General features: G+C 42.4%; 1 protein-coding gene across 1 annotated transcript; it reads right to left on the bottom strand.

Annotated features, from left to right (window-relative positions):
- Positions 1-8097: 8097 nt before the first annotated feature.
- Positions 8098-13985, bottom strand: LOC128855362 (uncharacterized). Its single transcript, XM_054090218.1, has 5 exons — positions 13546-13985; positions 12742-13469; positions 12525-12674; positions 8579-12464; positions 8098-8512 (listed from the first exon to the last, which is right to left on the bottom strand). The coding sequence occupies exons 1-5, from the start codon at positions 13827-13829 to the stop codon at positions 8239-8241; spliced, it is 5322 nt and encodes a 1773-aa protein (XP_053946193.1). The 5' UTR covers positions 13830-13985; the 3' UTR covers positions 8098-8238.
- Between the last annotated feature and the right edge of the window lie 866 nt (positions 13986-14851).

The raw sequence follows: 14851 nt of genomic DNA, 5'->3' as shown, positions 1-14851 counted from the left end.
TTTACTGCCGCTTCGATTGTTCATGATTTGCACGCGAACAATTATTTATGCTTTGTGCCACATTTGGTACGTTCATAAAGTTAGACTTCTCTCCCACACACGTACATGGAGCCACTCATACCGGGGTTGTACGTATGATAATCGAATTAGCGAAATAAGTTGCATATTTTAAGGCTTCACCAAGGCGCAATCCTTAGCTGCAAGAAAAACGTTCAAATTTCTTGCATAATTTTTTGCGCCGCCATCAAAGGCTCCAATTGCGTTTTACAGCGATTTTCCTTTTGATCCTATCAAGTAAATTGAATTCGGCAATTTGAGTGCATTTTTCCAACATTTTCGTCCTTCAGATTGCAATTTTGATTCAACGTTGGCATCGCCGCCTATCGCAAACTTTGTAATGCGGGTGCAACAAGAACTTCGCAATTTGTGACTGTGCAAAGTTGACAAACTTTTTTCTTCTCTCTTCATTGCCTTTTTCGTTAGCACTTACCACATAATTTATTTTACAAGTACAACAAACTAAAATGCCGTTATTGTTGTTTGAAAATTTGTTGATTTCCGCATTTTAAACAACTTTAAGCAGGTACAGATTTCGTAGTTCGAGGTTACATCATTAAAAGTTTTTCTGCTCTATACGAGTAGTAAGAGATTTTCGAAATATTACATCGTTGGCACACTTTCGCAATGAGCTTTGCAATCATGAGAATTGTCAACAAAAATTAGAAATGCAATCAGCTGAAATTGATTTTGGTGTGCAGCAGATTTTTTTATATTCAAATATCGGAGTTTGCAATTAAAAAATATCTGAAATTCAGATCTTAAGAAAAAAAACGAAGTATTATTTATAGATTACAGAAAATGTATGAAGGCTTTGAAGTATTTTATAAGTGATCAGATTTCAAAGAAATATGTTAGAAAAATAAGTAGAAAAAGCTTCTAAGAGCTTAAGCTACTTAGCTGAGCTACTTATTTATATAGGGCCCGCCATCTATCGTTACGGATTTGAACTAGGTATTATTTGAAGAATGGTAACACTTAGCTGTCATCTGATTTGACAGAAAATTAGTTTTATTCCTCCGCTGAACGAAAATGGTTGTGTATACGTTCAAAGAACGCTGGAAAATATTGCGACATTACTTTGAAAATCATGGTAATGTTGCAGAATGTGTAATGTGTACGAAAATTACGTACGGCAATGGGAAAAAGAAAAGCACCGAATGAAGCGTATGTGCGTTACTTTGCGAAAAAAGTAAAAGAAACTGGGTTGCTTATTGACAAGCCAACGCGTGACCGACCAAAAACCGTGCGCACACCCGAAAATATTGCTGCTGTGGGCGAGAGTGTTCGTGAATCACCAGGAACATCAGTTCACCGTCGTTCTCAACAATTGGACATTTCGGAGACATCATTCAGACGAATTTTGCGTAAAGACCTTGGTATGACGCCGTACAAAGTCCAATGAATGAAGTTGTGTTCCATCATTAACCGGAAGGATTGTAAAAAAAAACAAAATAAGAAAAACAGTTTGGAAAAATATTGAGTAGTTTATAGCATTTTTAATTCCGTAAAGTTATATAGCGGACCCAGTATTTTACTTACTTTATGAACATTCCGTGCTTCATTTTGCCCAGTGTAGCGGCGTCTTCAAGGATAGTTCGCCAAAATGAGCTGGAGGTCTAGCAAGTGAGAGCCTAGATGTCTTAATCTCAGCCCGTCGAGAGCAGGGCAGCTGAGATGATTTCATCTCACCCTTCATACAGCTGCTGCAAAAAGGTCTTGAAGCCATCCCAAGTCTCATCGCTTGGATACCTAACGCCCATTTCAAGGTAAGGATACCCACTTAATCCGAGAGCTTTGTTAGCCTTAGGAGCTCTCTCGAGCACCTCCGGATCTATCCGTGGCCAGAAGGACCGCGCAACTTTGTACATTTGCGCTCTAATCCAGCGCTCGTTGAGTTGACAAGAGATCCATATTTCCAGGAGTAGACCACACGTAGGTTCTCAAGGGATCGCCAAACCTCTTATTTTGTGGTGAAACCGTCTCCACTGTCTCCTGTCTAGCCAGTTTATTAGCCCAATAGTTTTCCTCTATGCCACTGTAACCGAGAACCCAAATGAGCCTAATACCGAAGCATTCGGATGCAGTCGAGAAAGAAGTCGGGCATTTCTCGCCTATTTTCGAACGCAAACAACAAAGAGCCCAGGGCTCGAATAGCCGCCTAGTTGTCGGAGTAGATATGTACGTTCTTTACAGAAGTAAGCAACCAATCCACTGCTTCTATAATTGTGACTACCACCGCTTGGAAAACACCACAGTAGTCCGCAGAGAGAAAGATTCTGCGTAAGATTTTTGGACCTTTGCACGTTGGCAACGGCGAATATCGCAGACGATGGAACGATGAGCTGTATGAGCTTTACGACGACATAGACATAGCGCAGCGAATAAAGATCCAGCGGCTTCGTTGGCTGGGTCATGTCGTCCGAATGGATACAAACGCTCCGGCTTTGAAAGTATTCGATGCGGTACCAGCTGGTGGTAGTAGAGGAAGAGGAAGGCCTCCTCTGCGTTGGAAAGATCAGGTGGAGAAGGACTTGGCTTCACTTGGTGTGTCCAATTGGCGCCGGTTAGCACGAGAAAGAATCGACTGGCGCGCTTTGTTAAACTCGGCCAAAATCGCGTAAGCGGTTATCGCGCCAATTAAGAAGAAGAGAAGTCCGCAAACCTAAATTTAAACTTGATGGGGGTAGGCTGGCATAGAGCAGAACTTATTACTTGCAGCAGAGCGGCGAGTAGTAATGAATGAGCCAATGGAGACTACAGGCTCTCAGCTTTAGTTGCGTTTGTTTAGATGGACTCCAAAGTAAAGAGCTCAGTCACTTTGTAAGATTTGTATGTTGCTTCATGTCTATGGTGGGCAATTGTGTTTTGCTAAGCGTAAAAGTAAGTAGCTTACATTTTTGGTATTTTATTTGTATGAACCCTTCACAAGCCATTCTTTTACGGTCGATGAGTGATTTGCTAAAGTTACTTTTACTTGCAGAGGACATATGGAGAGACAAAGTATTTCGTTGTCATCGGCGAACGTTAATGTCATTGTTCAGACATTTATAAAAATATCCGAAGTCTACAAAACGTAGAGAATTGTGCCTAGAACACTGAGCTGTAGTACTCTAGCCATTCAAATGTGGTTACTAAAGATACTACCTAATGTCGACCTTTTTTGCAAATCTTCTATCCCAAAGATTTTAAGAGATTCTAGATGTTTTGATTTTGTGATGTTTGATTTTGCTTATAAGGCCATCCAGTTAAACTCTATCAAATTCTAGTATCTCTGCTGTGCAATGCTCGCTTCGCGCTCTTCCCGAAAACAAAGTTTGGCGGATTTGGCTGTTATGATAAGTTCGCAGATGTGAACCAAATCTAAGAATGAGAAGTTTTTCAAATAGTCTTGAAAGTATTGCTGGCAAGTTGATGGTCCCGTATAATGATGGCTATATTCATGTCTGGTTTTGAAATCATTAGAATTACTGACTTTGTCTACTGCTGGGAGAAATGCTCTTGTTTGGGTATAGCGTTGAAGGACTTGTTCATGTAGACTACATACATACATGTATGGAAATTCAGTAATCATTTTTAGTGTAATGCGGTCATATAATGAACTTTTTCTTGGATTTACCATGGACGAAATACCAGCGTCGCATTTGTTAAAATCCACCACCTATTAAAGCGTAGATGCATTTTTCGACAATTCGTAGATGTTCAGCAATAACCTTTGCATTTTTCTTACCATTTGCCATTATGTCGGATGCACTATACGAATTTGACCGGCGTCCAGCGTGCCACTCGCTAGAGAAGTTATGTCGGAATGACTTTAACCTCTCGAACGGTATTATCGTTTAGTGCCAAGATGGTCACTGGTTTTGATTCACAGACCTTACTTTTGAGGTATCGCCACATAAAAAAGTCCATAGGGATTACATTGAACAGCCTGGGTAGCTAGGATATGTCACCAAAACGGTGTATCAGTTGGTTAGGGAAGAGCACACGCAATATCGCCATGGTCTCCCTGGCCATGTGTGACGCGGCACCGTCTTGCTCAAACCACGTGTAAGTGCTGAATGAAGGATGTTCTCTCAGAAAATGGCTGTTGCTGATTTAACAGTGAGTTCTGTTCTTTCGGTGGCCAATAACGGCAATTTCGCTTATTTAGACTTCCATTTAAAGAGCTTGATTACTGCAAAATCTGGGGTTTTCGCAAACCAAAACAAATGAACGAAACAAACAAAAGTAGGAAAATTTACGTGTTTGTGAAAATTCAGTGAATGGCTAGGTAACTTTGTGATTTGTGAGATTTAAACTAATCAAACTACTGAAAACAAAGTGCCGTGTGTTAAATTGTGAAAGCGCAAATTAGTAAGAAACCTCCAAATGCAGTTTACTATTGTTTTTTTATACGAAAGACGCCGGGGCAGGAAAGTTTGCGTATGTGTGTATAATTTCTTGTGTTTGGTTGTTTCCATTGCATGCGACTACTCAAACAAACAAGTAATTCCCCTTCCTTTTGCTTGTTTATTCATTCGCTCTTGCCACACGGCGAACAGGGAAGGCGTAATCTGTTCCTCTATCATTCTTGTGTCCACACAGTGAACAGCAGCCACTCTAAAAGTTGTCACAGCCTTTTCCTCAAAATCACTCAAAGGCTTGGCACTTGGTCCACCGCCTGCAGTTGACACTTCCACACTCCCAATATCTGCAAATGCAAACATCTTAACATACATACATATACTTATTTAGAAATATAATAAATATTAAGCAAATTACCTCTTTCCACTTAGCTACGGCACTAATTGGACCCCTGCATGCGTTTAATTGCATTGCTAGCCGCTTCCACAATCCTTAGGTTTGCTGGGGCTCCCTTGAGTTACTTTTTCCTGAGCCAATTTCGGGGTGAGCCCAGCAAATGCCACAGATGTCTCTAAATGCTCGGGCGTAGCACGGTCATGTTTTATTTTCCTAAAAAGGAGTTTAAAATAATTAAATAATTTAATATAAAATAAAAGTAAGGTAAAAAATAAAATATACGAGCGTTAAAGATTACATTTCGCACTAAACAGCTGATCTATGTTTACATTATAGTGTTCGCCACGGTGTGGGGGAAAGCGCTGAGTACCAAAGCTTTAAGTTTTATTATCAATAAGTGCAGAGAATAACATAAAGCTTTTTACTTCAAGTGGTGAATAGCTGAAACAAGTAGTAGAAATGAACGTATGTTGGCAACGCGGGCAGGGAGCTGCCTTAAATTTCATGTGTTGGTAAGGCAGTGCATCTAATGAGCTTATGGCCATACTCACTAACGGTGAATCTTACTCGATAACTTTGTTATTTTTTTCGCATGCAAGTTTTTGGTCAAATTAATCGAACATAGAGATAGCGAGCGGGGAAATGGCGAATAGAAGAGGCCTAATATTTTGTTAACTTGTCAAGTGCACAGTCTAGGACTGTTAGCGCTCATCGTGAACAGTGTAACAGTTGAAGCCAACTTACCAGGCTGCATAACCGTTACTAATTAAACCAAAAAAAATATGTGTAGCACAGTTTCGAGCTTTATTTTCCAATTGTATCTGAGATTGGTGCAAATTGTTACATATTTTTGCATACGTTTGAGCCAATTTTCTTCTCCTTGTCACATTTAGATTGGACACAAACCACCGGGAGTTTCAGCGTAACTTTTCCGTATTTCCCACCATAATTTTCGTGTTATAGTAGCCCGAGTTGGGCATAGTGCACTAAATAGTGATGAAAATATTTAGGTTTTAAACCCTAACTCTAAATCCAAAAGGTACATAGGTATATTCGGTACACTTGAGTCGATTTTATATTAACAATTTGTATTACGCGCATTGCAAGAGTTCTTTGAATGTCGTTTATCGATCACCTAATAACGATTCAGCATCATTTAGTGGGCCATTGAACATTTTATTGTTAAAATTAAAAAAATGGGGAGTGGTAGTCGGTCTTTAAACCAACTAACTTAGACTGTTGCCGGTCCATTGTGATAAGAAAAAGGGGGATAACTTGCGTAGAAATATTGCTTTTTTATATTTTCTGTTTTTTTTTTATAATAGAAAGCGGAAGATCTATCAATGCTAGTTTTTTCTATCATAGACCTACGATAACCCCAAAACGTTTACGATATTCTAAATCATATTTTTTCATTTTTATTTCAATCAAAGAGTAGCTAACTTCACTGTGCTCTGACAGGCAGCGTGACTTAGAATGAATATCAATTATAATGCTCTCGGTGTTATACATGCATCCATAAAAGATTCCATATACATTTTTCGGAAGTGTGGCTGATTGCATGTAAACATGGATTGTTCCTAGATTACAAGGCTTGACTGTTGGGGTTGAGTTACTAATGGGAGACATTAATACTGACTTAGTTATCAGAAAGTGCTACTTATATTTTACCTTTCCACTCGAAATAACTACATTTCGGAATCACTGCTCTCAAGCAATAAAAAAGAACTCAACCAAAATCTCGAAATGACTCGCTTTATTCCTTGGAATTCACTCGACATCTTCTTTATTGGTGCGATAACCGTTTACGCAATTTGAGCCGAGTTTAAGAAACCGCACCAGCCGTTTCCTTCTTGTGCTAACCGGCGCCAGTTGGACACACCAAGTGAAGCCAAGTTCTTCTCCAACTGATATTTCCAAGGAGAAGAAGGCCTTGCTCTTCCTCTGCTACCACCACCAGTTGGTACCGCATCGAATACTTTCAGAGTATCCATTCGAACGACATAACCGAGCTAACGTAGCCGCTAGATCGTAATTCGTTGCGCGATGTCACTCACTCCAAGGGACGCCTAATCGGATATTGGGATCATCCAAGCTTCTGCGCCGTACGGTAGGACGGGTATAATGAGCGCGTTATAGAGTGTTAGTTTTGTTCGTCGAGAGAGAACTTTACTACTCAATTGCCTACTTAGCTCGAAGTAGAAATTTTTGCAAGAGAGATTCTCCGTTGGATTTCAATGCTGACATAGTTATCGATGTTAATGCTGATTCTTAAATAAACGAAATATTTTACAATCTCGAAATCATAACTGTCAACAGTGACGTGGGTGCCGATAAGCGAGTGCGCCGACTATTTGTTTGATGACAGGATGTACTTCGTTTTGCCCTCGTTCACCTCCAGACCTATTCGCTTTGCTTCTTTATCCAGTTGTACTATGACTAAACATCCTAGCATTCCAACAACCACCCTCTTTTATTCTAGAGGCGGTATTTTCTGCTGTTAATTGTAATTGCAAATCTATTGATAACAGGTTTAGTATGACATTCAAAGTCTCTGCTGATCAGTGTCTCTGCTGTCTCTGCTCCATTTATTCCTGCGCAGGACGCAGGACGCTAGTTAACTGTCTAACCTTGTACTTTTTGTTTAATGCAGGCCATCATACTAATACTCCGCATGTCAAAGCCGGTCTTACCATGGCGGTGTACATTCAGAGTGTGAATTTAGACTTTAAACCCAAGTTTCTGTCTGGCGTGGGGTTGGGATCAATTCTACATCTCATAAGAACCCAAAATGGTTCCACGAAGGAAAGTAAATGAGTTTCCCGCGCAGCACAGTCGTATCACAACGGACCTGTATGGTCTAAGTGAGTTGGCCGTGCAGACCGACTACCACCATAGCCTAACCTAACCTAACCACTCACACAGTCATTAACTTGGAAAGTTGCCGGCGAGTCGATTATGGTTTCTATTTATATATTAATAAAGGCGCCTTCTGGTGTGTCCAACTGGCGCCGGTTAGCACGAGAAAGAAACGACTGGCGCGCTTTGTTAAACTCGGCCAAAATCGCGTAAACGGTTCTAGCGCCAATTAAGAAGAAGAAGAAAGGCGCCTTCTATATCTAGAAGGTGAATTGTTTCTGATACTTACTTGAAAAACTAACTTCATTCCGAATAAAAAGTACTTACTAAAAAACTTTGCAACTTGTAAATCCTCATTGTATTTTTTAAATAAAAACTTACATTCCATTTTTTTTAATTTAAATAAATTTTTAATAAAATAAATATTATATTAACGCATTGAAGTAATAAATAAATAAATAAATACATAACTCTATTCGTATAAATAATTCACTGGCATCACCGTCGATTCAACACACACTAACCATACAAAATGTCTCGACCTTCGGTCCTCTATACACGTCCAAAACATTCATCTCTCTATGGTGATACCGTCGTAAAAGCCTGCGACTTCGACCTGCCTTTGGCCTCTTCTTGAAACATAGCGCCGATGGACTTCGGTGGTTCAGTTGCGAGAAATTGCGCTCTGTTTATATCTTTTCGGTTTTTAATTCTTTTCAACCAAATGCTAGCCAAACCCTTTATAGGCATTGGTATTTCATCTGCGGGCGCTGAAGAGTCCACATTCATTAACGGCAATTCAGGCAGCAGCGGATAGTTTTTGGGTGAATCGTAAAATACCCAATTGTCTGGTCTAGAAAATAAATGCTCAACGTAAGTTAATACCTTTTGATTGTAGCTTCAAGCTTTATTTACGAACCGTTCTAATTTGGTTAAAATTTTGATAGGCGCAAAAGCAATTGGTTCGGAAAGGATGGCCTTAACCTTCGCATGTTCCATTCCAGGCTTCTTCGTATCCTGTTTTTCGTCCGTCAACGTTTTGATGGCGATCGCTTTGGAAGCAATCAAAGTCTCGTTCGTATCGTCTTCATAGCTTTCGGCTAAAATGTCATTATTGAGATGTTTACCCTCAATATCGGGTAAGTTTGTCATAAGTTCTGTAGTCGCATTCACTAATTCCATGTTTGTTGTTACTATGTCGTTATTTGGTTTAGGTGGTTCAAGTGAATTGTTATTTTTTAGCGTGTCTGTGGTGGTACTAAGTACTGGTAGTACGTAATTGTCGTCCAAAGGTTTTGTAGTGCAGTTATTGTTGGCAGTCAAGTTTTTCAGTTCGTTCTCTTTCGACTTAATCAGTGCATTGATCATATGTTCAGGTCTCATATAACCGTCGCGGTCAAATTTTTCACTCACACCCAAAATATCGTCCGTGTAATCGTAATCAGCGTCGTCATCGTCATCGTCCTCGTCAGTCTCCGTATCGTGCGCAATGTTCGCTTCGTGTGTCACATTCTTGGTCATTAGTCGTTCGAGTGTGCGTGATATGGGAAGCTCGTCATAGTCGCTTATAGTCAGAACGTGTTCTTGATCTGTCTTCTTCTGCAATGGTGCGGCCTGTATTTGACTGTAGTAGCCATAAGTTGCCAGTTGAGGTCTTTTATTTTCACTTGAAAATGGACTATTCGCGTTCTCCTTCTGCGAATTGGTAAAGTATGTGTGACCACCTGTGGAAGCTGCCGAGTGCGGCAAGTTACCAAAACCAGGATTTGGTAGTTGATTATAGGTGGGATTTCGTGAGGGCAATAAACCATAACTGCCAGCATTAATTTGATTTGGTGGTAATGGATGTTGCGGCTGTCCAACGTCACTGGGCTTAGGTCGTATGTTAAAACTAAATGTGCTATCGGCGCCATTTGCTTGTGCTACTCCGGTAATAGTGCCAAAACTGCCAGCACTGATCGCACTACTCGTTGCTTGTACAACACCGCTACTCACCAGACCGCCCACCTGACTCAGACTAGCTGCAGCGGGCACTGCTGGAAACGCTGGTAGACCGGTCTGCTGTGAGGCCGGGCGTGGTACGTAATGCGAAATGGCAGACGTATCTGTATTCGGGGGTGCATAAATTTGATGATTGTTCTGATGCACGCTCGATACGCTCGCACCATAAAGCGGACGTTCCTTTTGACTTGTCGTGCTATGTGGACTCGGTTGCTTGTTCATGTTTCCAAAACCGCTAGAGGCGAATGATATGATATTTTGTATTAGTCCGGGTGAGCGTGTGGTAGTAGTATAACGGTCTTCGTGTTCGTTAATGTAAATCACAGTCGGCGGTTTGGTACGTCGCGTCTGTACCACATTCGACGAGGCGGCTGGTGTGTTTGGGTAAAAAGCGTATGACGGCACAGTGCTAGAGTAGTAGGTGCCCACATAACTGGGTGAGTATTTGTTATAGCCGAATGGTTTGTAAGAAGTAGCATAGTTCGTGTAAGAATTGGTAGAGGCGCCGATAGGCAGTGCTGAGGTTGATTGTTTGTTCGTTTGTCGTATGTTTATTTCGATTTCGTATTGGTCTGTGTTGGGTCCATTGACTACCACTTTTTGCGGTCGCGTATAAAATGTCGGTTGTGTTTGGTATTGTCTGAGTTCAACTTGTCGAGAAGTCGGGCGAGTGTTAGTTAAACTGAAAAGTGGTATTTCTGTAGTGGATTTCTTAAAGCTCGCAGTTTTATTTGCCCTTGTGAGAAATCTACTCTTGGTATCATTATTCCAGTTCGGTACTTTGACTACAATTAACTTGCGATTGTCGTCTAGTCTACGTCGTTGTAAACGTTTTTGTTCTTCGTTCGGTCGCATTTCTACTGTGCCTGTTGTAGGCGCGAGGGTGTCAGATTCCATACTGTCTGTAGTGTCTTTGATCCTAACGTCGATTGTCTCAAAGTGCGTGGTCTTGTTCAGTTTTGTGCTTGGCAGAAGTGTCTCGATATCTAGGAATTCTTCGGCTTTTCGCATACTTTCTTCATTGTCTCTGTTAATCTGTACTCGTGGTGCCAACTGATTCGTATGGTCAATAGTTTTTGTAAGCTCTGCGTTGCTTGATAATTCGTTGCTCATGACTTTGGCAAGTAAAGTAGTCTCCGCAGTAGTTCTGTTGCCTTCATTAGATCCCCGTTTGTCGTCTATGTGTGTTGCGTCAGCGTTTTTTGGCAGTTCGTTGTCCTCTTTTTCAGAAGTCAAAGTACTTTTTGCTGTATTTTCGTCGTCCCTGTTAGTTTGTAGCTCTTCGTATCTGTGTGTTGCGTGTGCGTTGGTTGTAAGGTCTTTCTTTGCGTCCTTGAAATTGGAAATATTTTCCACGTCAACGCTCTTGTCACCGTCCAAGTGTGTTGCGTCTTTTTCAGTTTTCGCGAGTCCACTTGTCTGCTCAGTAGTAGCTAAGAAGGCTTTGTCGCTTTTGTCAATTTCAATGTTGGATTGTCGTTCCGTGATGATAACTGTACTGTCCTCTGTGGTAGAACTATTTTCCTGTTTAGCTTCTATTAGTTCGTTCGTAGCTTCGGTTTTGCCAAAAGCAGTCAATGTCGATGGCATTTTAGTAGTATTACTATCAGCTTTATTTTCTCTCACCTTTCCGTTGAATTGTGCGGGTTTTAGGAAGTCTTTTTGCTCCTCAGTCGGCGATAATGCGTTAAGTGAAAGTCCAACTTCTTTGTCAGTATCGTCTGTGCGTGCTTCTACTTTGCCCAAAGTTAGGGTTTCGGTTGTACTCTCAATGTTTGTCTGTGAGTTGTCTTTGGTCTTACTAGTAGTTGTTTTTGTAGCGGTATTCGGTTCAGTCTCATCTGGTGTTGCACTCCGTAGCTCTATTGGTATATTGTTCACCACTGCTGTCGTGCGTCGTGTACCTTGCGGTCGGTGTACAGTCACGCCTCGTATATTAAGCGTAAGCTTTGGTGGGTTTCGATCAAGCTTGTTATTGATACCCTTGATGGGTTTGGCCGTCACAGTTGGCCGTTTCACCGGTGTAACTTTCTGTCGAATGTCTAATTTGTCATTTATGCGAATAATTTCGCCTGGCACTTGTATGCCCGACACGAAGCCATTGTTCCCTGTAGCCGAATTCTTGTGATCCGTTGGTCGTACACGATTTGGAAAACCTGCCTTATTCTCTTTTATCACCGGCACAGAATCAGTCGGTACAGTCTCGGTAATTTTGTCAGTCGTTATGATTTCAAAGACGTCTTCCGGTTCATCGGTTGGCGTTGTTGGCACAGTCGCGAAAGGATTTTGTTCGATCCACGGACTCAAGTCGAGTGGAGCCAGCGCTCCTGTACCGCATACTTGACGCTCGTTGCCCTTAATGTCGGTGGGTAGGAATGCATGCGGTTGCATTGTGCCACCACCAACTGCACGACATAAAACCTGCGCCAATGAGACGCGCTTTATTGAGTGCAATTGCGCAGGCGTTAATGAGTTCTCGAAACCGCCATTCTCATACCAGAAGCGATCGCCCTTGCGCGAATTACTGAACTGTTGGGCGATTATGCAGGCGAATGTGGGACCGACGAGCCCACCTACAACTGGTCGTTCGGCAATGCCGCCTACAAAGAGGTCGATGTCATGCACGCTACGATAGGCGTGGCTAATGCGCTGTGCGGACTGTGGACCAACCACATTGGCGAAGTCTTCCCAGCTATTTATGGGTGTGAGGCCACAAGGCACACGCCAGGAGGTGTAGGGTGGCACACCATGGTCACGACCGCGCTGAATATTAATGGCTGCTAAATCTAAACCGAATGGAAAGCCTGAAAAACAGAAAATCTATATGAGAATCCCTTTGAAACTGTAAAGAGCGCTGAAAGTACCTGGTGTCTGGAACAGATGGTTGGTCAGTTCAGGTGTTATGAACTCGTCACGTTTGAGTGCACGCTGATTCACTAGGCCACGTATGAGGCGATGAAGTGAGCCTGGCGAACCGATGTCACCACGCTGAAATTCCTCGTGTAAGCTGACATCTAAAATTAATGCACGATTTTGTTTCTTAACAGTTCCATGGATGCTTACTTTTCGCCTTCTACTTACTATTTTGCATGAAATTATGAAACCGATCACAGCGTTTATAGGAATTTTGCACCAATGAATGACCAAAGCGAAATGCGGCCGCTGCAAATGAGTTCGCTACCGTGGGGTTTGTCTTTGGATCATAACCTTGGTAATAACCATTGCTCACCAGCTCTAAATCAAATAGTCTACACACTTCGCGACCCAGCACAATCGGCAAGAATTCCCTGTAGGTGATGTGCTGGAATAAGGCGCCAATTATGCGACGTGTCTCCTGATAGATTTTCTCGTCACTCCAGTGTAAGTTCAATTCACTCAACTCCATAGCTATGCGATTATGCTCTCCCACCCAGACGTGATGCAGTGCCAACAAACCGGGCTGCTCACCGCTACGTCCATCGCCTGCGCGTATGCATTGTGTGGCTATAGCGCCATGTTGGCAAACATCCTCCGCAGGATTACCGCGTCCGAACACCAATAGTCCATTGCGGAAGACGCGCGCATTATCCGATGACTTAGCACTATTAGAATAAATGGGCGAAGCGTCAATGTATGAGGTGGCCTGATTGGTTTGCTCGCGCCACGAAAGTATGCAATCCCTGCGCTGAGCAGGCGCGGAACGTAAAAATTCTAAGCAGCGCACCTTGAGCGGCGCCAGCCATGGATCATCCAGCGGCACTTTAATGGGAAAGCACGACGGATGAAAGTCGGTGCTGCCACAACAGCTGGGCACAGAGCCATTTATCGATCTGCGACAAAGTAAAAATAACAATAAATTCTTACGATACAGCGCAACAAAATTATGTATCAGCACTTAAAACTTACCTCGGTTGCGCTGTTGAGGTCATGTCGTGGTCGAGCAGCTGCCCCCATTGTGCGGTCATTAGCGTCACTGCAGCTTCGCCATCGCGCGCACCATGCACCAATAGACTGACGAAACGTGATGAGGCCAGTGGTCCACCCTCTATCGACAGGCGTATCGAGTCGACGCCATCGCCATATTCCGGTGGCATAAAACGATTGAACGGCATTTGTGCGGCACCCCAGCGTGGGCGGCGTCGACTGTTGCAGGTACCATCGTGTGTGCGGTAGCGCACCGATGCGGGCATGCAAGTGGGCGGAGCACGCGGCGGACAAAGTCCTTCGAGCGCAGTGTGACGCAATGAAATCTTGGATGTGTGCGCTTGCCGTGCCAAATCATTGAAATATTTGTAGCTGCAACAGTGAAACGAAATTTAAATGCGAATCTGGCCAATATCCATGGGAGGATGTACTTCGTTTAATTTTTGAATATAAAATATTAAAATGTTTTTCTTTTTGCTTGTTGCTTGTTGCTATTTGCGCGCGCACTTCTTTGCGATTTCGACTCATCATTTTGACGCATCGCTGTGAATGTTTCAGTTGAAATGAATGAAAAATCTGAGGTTTGTCTGTATTTAAGCACCCAGCTTGCATTTGATGTGCGCCATGGTAGGCAGTCATCATTCCGTTAGCAACAACAATAGCAAATGCGTTGGAGCCGAGAAAGCTTCAAGCAGCGGCAGCGGCGACGGCGGTATAGATGTGTGGCTCGATTCGGGCTGCAAACAAGTTCGAAATGCTCACCACCTGCCCTCGCCAACTGTACGACTCACCTCAAATGCCACTAATGGTCGCGTACAAGTTCCGTTGCATGCCAATGGGACGACAATTGCCTACACAAAAATGTTTACAGCAACGACTGGCGCGCAGCTGCAGAGTCAAGCGTAGCGCCATTAAAACTCCCATGCGCACAGTTGAAGTCAAAATTCATCGTCGCTTCTTGCTTGCTAATGTATTTATAAGTGTCTATTTATTTATTTATATTTACGACTCTTTTTTTGTTTTCGCTTTTTAATGATCTTTTTGGAAAAAGAAGTGGAGAAAGTGGAAAAGGCTTTTCATTTGCAATGCTACAAAAAATACACCTAATAAAAACGAAAAAAAAAACAAAAAAATGAGAAATTTTTCATCGAGTTCATCGTAGTGTCGCAGCGGCCTTAGGCAACCGTGGTAATGCAAATTGCAACGTCACGACGTGGACCGGTTTAGTCACCAAAAAAAAACCGAGGAAAATATAACACATACGTGGTACATATATGTATGTATATGT

The sequence above is a fragment of the Anastrepha ludens genome, chromosome 2, assembly GCF_028408465.1.
Source record: "Anastrepha ludens isolate Willacy chromosome 2, idAnaLude1.1, whole genome shotgun sequence".
NCBI lineage: Eukaryota > Metazoa > Arthropoda > Insecta > Diptera > Tephritidae > Anastrepha > Anastrepha ludens.
Note: the sequence above shows the minus strand (reverse complement) of the source record. Positions and strands in the feature narration are given on the sequence as shown.

Bases quoted from the DNA above. Each gene is read 5' to 3' on its own strand.
- LOC128855362 (XM_054090218.1), bottom strand. From the start codon at position 13,829: ATGCCCGCATCGGTGCGCTACCGCACACACGATGGTACCTGCAACAGT. The intron at 12,465-12,524 runs GTACTTTCAGCG...TCTGTTTTTCAG, and splicing joins CCATCTGTTCCAGACACCAG to GCTTTCCATTCGGTTTAGAT. The intron at 8,513-8,578 runs GTTCGTAAATAA...TTTATTTTCTAG, and splicing joins ATTTTAACCAAATTAGAACG to ACCAGACAATTGGGTATTTT.